The sequence below is a fragment of the Haliotis asinina genome, chromosome 12 (genome assembly GCF_037392515.1).
Source record: "Haliotis asinina isolate JCU_RB_2024 chromosome 12, JCU_Hal_asi_v2, whole genome shotgun sequence".
Lineage (NCBI taxonomy): Eukaryota > Metazoa > Mollusca > Gastropoda > Lepetellida > Haliotidae > Haliotis > Haliotis asinina.
Window position 1 is genome coordinate 45,971,775 of NC_090291.1, and position 9,712 is coordinate 45,981,486.

The 9,712-nt window shown below is 40.1% G+C and overlaps 1 protein-coding gene across 2 annotated transcripts in view; it reads left to right on the forward strand.

Annotated features, from left to right (window-relative positions):
• LOC137257685 (Iroquois homeobox protein 6a-like) overlaps positions 1–8,471 on the forward strand; it is a 31,487-nt gene extending 23,016 nt beyond the window's left edge. For both annotated transcript variants that reach the window (XM_067795059.1, XM_067795060.1), the window contains exon 5: positions 6,587–8,471. In XM_067795059.1, the coding sequence (XP_067651160.1) occupies positions 6,587–7,185 (599 nt within the window). In that variant the 3' untranslated portion in view covers positions 7,186–8,471. The remainder of the gene's footprint in view (positions 1–6,586) is intronic.
• The last annotated feature ends 1,241 nt before the right edge of the window (positions 8,472–9,712 follow it).

A 9,712-nucleotide genomic window follows, 5' to 3' on the forward strand; every position in this document is an offset into this window, starting at 1 on the left:
ATTAACATTTTGGTACGGTAAATTTCTGTAACAATTTAAAACTCCTTTGAAAAATTAATTGAGAAGCTTACTTTTGAGAAATGTCTTTTCGTCAAAAGTGAAATGAATTTACATGTAACGTAAGCAATCCATATATGCTTTAAGAACTTTGTTTGTTAAGAGCGGCGTAAAACAGTAGTCACTCGCTCTTGGTCGTGGGAACCCGTTAATATATACTGTTACTTATCTGGCGCTCATTAGTCAATGACAAGTTAAGTGTCCGTTAATTGACGCTTATCCGATCGAAGTGTATGTCACGGTGTCCCAGGAAATCTATAATACGTCACGTGATTGATTGACAACTGAAACGTATATCCAAAGCACGTGACATAAGTCACGCCAAAATGGCTTCAGGTGGTAGCTTCCTTAAACTGTCAGTGATTGATGAAGGTTACTTAATCAGGAAAATTGATCGTATACTGAACAAAAATATAACGCAACAACCCAAAAGATGTGTTGCATAGGGCGTGTGAAAATGCCCACAGGTTCCTCTTGTCAGAGACTTCTTATTGACCGCTACATGGACCTTTTACAGGGCAAGATAAGTCACGAGGGAATTGCATATCGTTATATTATGTCATCATTGATATTGTATAGTTTCTTGTTGTTTTGTTGTATGGTTTCTTGTTGTTTTGTTCAAAGGCATTCAACAACATCATATATATACAGACGTTATTCGAATCAATACACGTAAATGGTAGCATGACCCAAACAGCGGATCCTGCCCCCATCCTCATCGTCACCATATACAAACAACATCGGTTGCTAGGTAACAATATTCAAAGCAGGTATCCCATGCACCACATGATATAACACGTAAGCTGATAACTCGGTTGTTCGAATTGTATCCTCAATACACGTCGACTAATATACACAATGTTACAAATGCATTACGTTAGCCATGAACCTTGTGGAAAAGATATTAGTTCATCAGTCATCGTGAAGGTCGAGGTTCGGTTAACCGATGGTGATGTGTTTAAAACGTCCAAACACAAATACCATGCTCACTTCTAGGAAACCGAAACCAACAGTTGTTTTTAATTGAGCGACAGCAAATCTCTGTCATCATGCACACGGAGACACATTCGCACCACAGAGTTGTTTGGGAAGAGATGTTACTCACTTATGAACTTTTTCCAAGTTTCACTCGAGTTTGAAATGACATGACTGCTACTAGTACGTAATGATTAATCTCTGTCAAAAGCTACGCCAGGGAAGGGAGCCAGAGTTTTTAGCAAAACAAAATGAAAATCTAATACTCTGGATAATCTAGGATGTCCAGTTAAGTAATGAGATTGAGTCTTGTTGCATTACCTGTTCTTAACGTCGGAGATTCTCGTTGTTCACGGACAATCTTGGTTGCCCTAAGGCACATGGTTTACACAAAACTTTGTAAAGACATTTAATTGCAAATTTGTCAGTTTCATATCCATAAGACGCTTTACAGTCCCGATGTTGTAATAGGCGTCTACAAGTCTTGTCACAGAATGCAATGAAAGAGAAATGAAAACTTCATATTGATGACATGATTCGGCATTGTGTGCTGTTTTGAAGTGTTGTCAAGCTGAAACGGTGTTGTGCTGAAACAAGGCGTTATGCTGATGCAATGCTGCTGAAACCGCTTTGTTCTGCTGAAAGAGTGTTGTCATGCTGAAACAGCGTTGGTATGCTGAATCAATGCGTTATGCTGATGCAATGCTGCTGAAACTGCTTTGTCCTGCTGAAAGAGTGTTGTCACGCTGAAACGGCGTTGCTATGCTGAATCAATGCGTTATGCTGATGCAATGCTGCTGAAACCGCTTTGTCCTGCTGAAGGAGTGTTGTCATGATGAAACTTACACCGAACCTGACCATTTTGTCCCCTTGCTCGTGTCTTCCAAGAGTGAGTGAGTTTAGTTTTACGCCGCCTCTAGCATTATTCCGGCAAAATCACGGCGGGTGACGTAAGAAATAGGGTTCATACATGTGGGGAGTTGAACTCAGGCCACTGGCCTACGGCCAAGAGCACCAGGCAGGATAACATTTGGTACCGTCAATGTATATATTTCATTTCCATTGCGTATTTTATAAAGAGCCAAGTAGGACATTGTTGTTATCGCCTGTCTTCAAGCTCAAATGTGGGGCGGTGGCGTAGCCTAGTGGTGAAGCCGTTCGCTCGTCATGCCAAAGACCAAGGCTTGATTTCCCCATGGGTAAAATGTGTACAGCCCACATGGGTAGAATGTGTACAGCCCACATGGGTAGAATGTGTACAGCCCATTTCTGGTGTTCCCTGACGTGATATTGCTGGCATGTTGCTAAAAGCGGCTCAAAACTAAACTCACTCCAACACGAACTGAAACTGAAAAGTAAGCGAAGCATTGATGTGAGAGTTGTACCCAATGCTTAGCCAATCTATCATTTGTTTATTGTATAACTCTTTGTGCGGGCACTTCATTTTAAAATAATATTTCCATATCATTACAATCATTCAATCGGAACTCATACACAAAATTATATTAATGTTATTTGGATGATAATTTAATTTTTTCCACAATGCTTATTACCCCGCTTCATTCTTTCATGAGTTTAACACCCGTATGATAATTTAAATATAACTTCAATAAATAACAGGGAGGTATTTCAGTTTTAAGCCTCGCCTGCGGACCTAGGTATAATAGCATCATTATGTCGTTATTGCTGACTCTACTCCACTGGAAATAGAAGTAATTTCTACGTGATTAAGCCATACATAAATCGTGTTGAGAAGCGAGGGTAACAGGTGGGGGGTTGGGGAATTCGGGCTAAGAAAGTGGGCTGGGGAGACATGGACTAGAGGACTGAGGGCAAGGGTTAGGGGTGTGGGGTGTGTGCACAGGTGCAAGTGAGAATATGAAAGCTAGTCGTGTTTATTTCAGTTCTTAGGCCATCAGTCAGTGTACATTGCAGTCCATCATAGTACTCGGAACAGGATAGCAGCATAAAGAGAGCGGGGAGAATATGTGTGAATATGGAGGTGGGGGAAAAGGGTGAATACAAAGGTGGGGAGAATATCTGTGAATATAAACAAGGCGGGGATAAGATAAGAATATTTGTGTGCAGGGAACTGGGGAAGAGTGAGCGAGGGAGTTTAGTTTTACGCCGCTTTTAGCAATATTCCAGCAATATTACGGCTAGGGACACCAGAAAATGGGCTTCACACATTGTACCTATGTGGGGGAATCGAACGCGGGTCATTGGCTTGACGAGCGAACGCTTTAACCACTAGGCTACCTCAGCGCCCTCGGAAGAAGAGAGAATGTAAGGTGGTGGGAATATGAGAGAATAGAAGCATGGGGAGAATAAAAGATAATATATATATATTCAAGGAGAATATTTGTGAATGTGGAGGTGGGAAGATCACAGTGAATATAAAGGAGCCGGGAATGTGAGTGAATGTGAAGATATGAGTGTTGAGAATACGGGTGAACATGAAGTCGGGCAGTGGTGAGAATATGATTGAAAAAAAAGTAGAGGAGATGTTAGGGCTGTGTAGTGGAGTGGTTCAAAGAATTGAACCTGTCGCATGGGTCAATGCCTACAAGTTGATTGATCACCTGTATGTGTACGATAAGCTCTCTTTACATTCGTGCGAAATACAAAGTTGTAATTATTCAAGCACAAATCTCAGCTGGATGACCTTTAGAAAAAACATGATTTTTTACTTTTCGTTTTTCCTCTTTTGAGCCAACATGTGGTTTTGAAATCAAATTCTTCCAAAGTCACACGACATTTAGACTTCATACGAAGTCAGATTCTTCAAATGGCGATGGACGTAAACGATCTGTTCAAAAGTTTTAGTTTTAGTTTTTGTAATGATTGGCGAGTGGTGCAACAGCTGTAAGGGCACATTATGTGGTACTTGGCACATGATGTTTGTTGTTGCATTTTTTAGGGTTTTGAAAGGTACGAATTTATTTATTTATTTATTTATTTATTTATTTATTTATTTATTTATTTATTTATTTATTTATTTATTTATTTATTTATTTATTTATTTATTTATTTATTATTTATTTATTTATTTATTTATTTATTTATTTATTTATTTATTTGAGGGGGTAAATGAGAATGCTCCAGCCAGTTGAGAGGTTCTGATATTGAATGATATCACTGGGTCGCTCAGACACTAGCGAGTCTTGGGATATAGGTAGTAATCCTGAGACGGATGTAGATATGGATCGTCTGTTGGTGAGATCCACAGCCACAGGGAAGATACCACAGATAAGGATTTAGGAACTGAAAGATATAATTTGTACCCTGCTTTACGTCAAGTACCGTGCCGCCAGTCTGGCGATGGGTGACTGCTGACAGGTAGAATACCTGTGGGAGATAAGCCAGGCAACATTCAGGGAGCCGTCCCCTGCTCATACATCTCCGTGCTGCTGGCGTCATCTCACCCCCTCCCCCTCATTAATTACCTCGTGCCCCCGGGGGGAGCTGCCCCAAATAAATACCACCGCCTCTGTCATTTGGAATATGGAGGAAAATCCGAGAAATATTATGTGATATTCTTTTCAGTATTTCACTGTCATTGGGTTGTTTCTGTTTGGTAAACATGGGCATATTTTACCATGTTGACGTTGCCTGTGTGATCATGAGTCGGTGTTGGTTTGTTTACGACGTTGTTCATTTGTTACGGTAACTATATATGTAATTAGAATCTATTTAAGAGCAACATACTTTAGAACACTGGTGTTTTAGAGACACGTATTTCACATTTTTGTGAATTTCTTGAGCACAGGTTGACGTGTATAGTAGATGATAACGTAAACGTTCGAGTTATTCGGATTTTGAGACATTCAAAGCAGTTAAGTTCCGTAAGGCATACACGTATCGAGAGACTATATGTAACCATTGTTCATACCACGCTCCAAAGCCGAGAGCCATCCTGTATCATATAATATAATATACTGTAATAGGACTATGATACTGACGATAAGGAGGAAAATGGCTGTTAGGGGATGATGATGATGATGATGATGATGATTGATGATTGATGATGATGATGATGATGATGATGATGATGATGATGATGATGATGATGATGATGATGATTGATGATACACACAGAGCCAGAGCCGCAACCATATTTTCAAAACGGACTTTTATCACGTGAAGTTATCGCTCGTAAAAATCACAACAGCTTTCATTCGGGACTGCCATCCATCGTCAACCGCACACAGACAATCACCAGCAAGTTTTGTTTGCACGTCTAAATAATAAATTTCAGAAAAAGATTCCAAAAAATGAATCTGGAAATGGTATCAAGGAGGCAGCCATTACCTCGCGGTTCCACGAGCTTTTAATGTGCTGATCCAACGTTTGACCCATTCGACTCATCACAATTATTTCGAGGCATGGTCATTAAGACAGTGGGTATTTACACAGGCAATATAAAGCGTCCAAACTCCATTTCGGTGATACCATTGATTCCTAGCCTATGATCCCTTGTTTGAAAGTGTAGTCATTTCTCATCAACATTTTTTACGGGATTTATCAACGGGAGGGGATCTTGGGGCCGGTGCGCCGGCACACAGAGGAAACGCCAGTCGCTGAGGGATCAATTCTGTTAGAAACGGGGTCTCCCTATGGGACCTGCTCCAAATGGTCGACGAGGAGTTGGCTGTCCCTTGTGTGTTGCGCAGTAATTGTTTCTGAGAGATTCGAAATCTGATTTTCACACACTATTAAACCGAAGCTCCCTTTTCTGACATAGAATGACAATTTTACAATGGAAATATCGTCCTGAAAGTCAAAGTGCAAATGAATACAGCTATTTTGCTTGGGAATGACAGCCAGCGAGCATGGCCTCTGCGATAACAGAGATGCAAAGATAAAGAGCGTACGCATTGCCGTTGGACTACAGACCTCATATCGCGTTTTGTCTATAATGAACGAATTCCCCGTCAAGATATAAAATCCATAACGCATTTGCTTACACTGTTGTTTATTGATTTTCAAAAGTTTCGCCAGTAGGTGTTAATGTGGCAACACTACGCAAGATTTAATTTGATAAAGCGCTGTTCTTTGACTCATTTTTTTGCCCCAAACTAGTCTCATTTATACGTTCTTGATAATGACTTGAGTGCATTGGCGTGAAATACGGACAAAACGCAGTGTGGTGGAGTTTTAGCAGATTTAGATAATGTGAATTAGCTAGGAAACCCGTTTCTACAAATAACTCTCTCCGATTATTTGGTCATTAGCGTTGGATAGGCTTATCTGTTTATGATTAGTTTCCCCGATCCTAAATATTAATTTCCTTTCAAATATGCGACCAGCGTGTATTTTTCGCTCTATCTTGCTAAATTCAAGACATTAGGGCATTTGATAAGAATCTCGTTACACTTGAGAATAATAAAACTAGCTACTTATCTAACACGTTGTTTCTGAAAGGGTGATACATGTGTGTTCAACTTATATGTTGTATATGTAAATATGTACACAGATTTATCTCGTGTGTTTCAGATAAACTTGATGTCTATTTTTTCATGCCCCAGACGTAAAACGTGTCTTCTTTTTTCAGACATGAGCAAAGACCCTCTGGCAGGCTTTGACAACGTCAGTCAAACATCACATTTCCAGAGCGAGGCTGATAAGACTGTGATTGACAGACCACTAGGGGAGACAACACATCTCTCTGTAGCTTCACCCCACGGGCAAATGAACGTAGTGAACGGCCCCTCCCCCCACGAACACAAACGTCCGGACTCTCTCTGCTCCAACAGCAATGATTCGGGTTTAAGTGACGTCAACTGCAGTTTTGCTGACGTAGGAAATAATGGTGAACAAAATGGACTCCGACCAAAGATTTGGTCCTTGGCGCGAGTGGCAACGTCGGACAATTCGTACCTTAACGGAGTGGGCATGCGTCCCTTCCCAGAATCTTCTCGTGTCATGGAGGACAAGACCCCTCTACCTTCAGCTAGTCAACCGTGGGAGAGCGCTCTCTCCGCCAGCGCCCCCTACACCGGAAGTTCCCTGAGTCTAGGCGGACACAAGAACTCTGGGACAGCGAATCTTGGTCCCTCTCTAGGCGGCCTTTCTGCCAACATGAGCGCTAGTAGCTTGGCATACTCACAACTTTCTTCATTCTGTGCTAATTCCAAATTATCGCTCGACTGAAAGTATGACACTCTTCAGTGCTTTTTCATCAACGCCACGCAACTCTGTGTACCTCAGTCACCTAGGAGGAGTTATCTCCCTTTCTTTGCACCTAAATTTTGGACAGGCGAAGCGAAACGAAAACCGACAGCTGGCGAAGATCACACTGAAAGGATCGCTTTCAAGGTGTCTCGACGTCACAAGATGTTTGTTGCTGATCATTGATAAACATTTTTTTCTGAACATGTATCTTCATTCATGTTTACATTTGAAGTTCAATGACCACATACAGACAAAGCCTTGTTAGTTTTTCTCTTTTTTTCTTTTTTTTTGTGAAATACCTAGCGTATTTGTACTAATTCAGCTACTTCATCGACACCGTTGCTGAACTTACATTGCCCATGACACAGGGGCGATAACCAGTGTGTATCACACACGGCAATATTGGAAGGTGGAGTATTGCTTACTCATGGTCATCGTGTATAAATGTTTCAATTGCACAATTGTGAATGTTTTCTTAGTGTACTTGTTGCCGATAGAATCCGACCACGCTTTTGACGTGGTTTTGAAAGTTTTAGAAGGCAAATGCGTTTTTGTTTGGTAATTTTATTTGCCTAAATGATGACTGTTTCTTGTATGAGATGCATTAAGAGTAAACACAGGAAACCTTTAGTTTCTTTACAATAGCACGTTTAAAACCAACAGGAAAATGATGATTGACATATGATCAAATAATCATAATCATATGAAAAAGGCACTGTAATCAATAAATAAACACAAAGATTTAAATGTTTACTCCATCGTCCAAGAAAATCTATATTTTGTAGTTTCGCATGAGGCACGAAAATAAGTTTGTCTATTCAATTTTGTTATGTATTATGCGTCATGAATATTGATTATAATTATGAAAATAACGCTTGCGTGAGCAGGTTCTGAAAAATAGACTATTGAGTATAAAAACATAATTTAAAAAATTTAATAAATTTTAACAAAACAATCATCCCTTATCCAGTTAGAATCTATTTATATTTGTAATCTGAATTCAGCTTAATATCACGCTGTTTGTCAATTTTAAGAATGTTTGAATTATTTATTTAAATTTGTAAATTTTTCCTGTACATTTGACGGCTGTAGGTATTCTGTATAGATCATTTCATCCTGTAGTGCTATGTATTTAATGTACCGTCGGGGAAATGAGGGGGATTTTATCGAACATTTATTATCGCCAGTTATGTCTTCATATACACAGTCTATCTCGGCTCTGTCAATATGTTAATCAGAGCTACATAAATAAAACTTTCTTGTTATCTTACGTGTTGACTTTTTTTTCAGTTTTCCTCGGAGCTCTTGAAAACTGAGGTAATTCAATTATGATAAGTTATCTTGCTGTCATGTATCGATGCTCATGCTGTTGATCAGTGGATTTTCTGGTCCAGACTCGACTATTTACAAACCGCCGCCATAAGGTTGGAATATTGCTGTCATGTATGTCTGCGTTATTCACGTAAGATATTGGTGGTAATTCTGAAGGGTTTGTAAAATGTTATTTAAGACATAGTTTCAAGCACACATACAAATTAGCACAAGAGATTCACATTGTATTTGCTGATCAGTGACATAGAAAAACGGGAGCTGTTATTTCAAATATCATTCCACATTTCTCTTTGAACAAAACCTAATATTTGAAAAATAAAAATGAATGAACAAGGATCATATTCCATTATCTTGCTGCTTTGAAACACAGAGGTGGACGTCGGCTGATTAACACGCAAAGCGATCCTTTGGGCTCACTAACTGCAATGTTTTGTATTACACGCGAGATAGAGAGGAACGAGGCGCTCTCTCACCACTGTGGCACCACCCTGGCACCACTCCATAAGGTCATTACCCTCTTTTAGCTCTCGCATAGACATCTCTGAGGGGCGAGTCTTAAACACGCTGGCGTTTTTGGTTACAGGGAAGGAGACTGCATAATTTGTCTTTCCACTTAATTTTTGTCTAATATTCGACATGTCGGAGGCAAGTAGTAGCAAATATCACTTGACTTCTGATAAAATTCCTGAAATGGCCCCGGTACCGGTTTAAAAGATTCCCTTCAAATCCCCTTTTCAGTCTCAACGGTCTCATAGTGGTTCTTTCACAGATGAAGATGTCTATAAACCCGGAACTGAGACTGCGGACACTTCATTATCCGTCTGTTGGGGCGATGCTAAAGACCAGTTCAATGTCCTGTAAAATGTGTGTGCTTACGATCCCCGAATTTAATCCTTTCCAAGTGGCCAGAGCCTTTGTTAAACACAAAGTTGTTGATTTCATTTATTAAGGAGACCTGTCAGTCACATCAACGGACAATCTTTAAACACCCTCTCCTTTATTGATCAATTTCAGGATTCAGACAGAGTCGCGATGCTGCGGCACTTATTCAATGGATTAATTATTTGCTCTGTCAATCACGCAAGTCATCACCTGTCAATCTGCGTGCACGGCGTGTCCATTTCAGGTATATTAACTCCACGGTCCAAAGTTGAGGAAGAGTGTTATTCTTGGT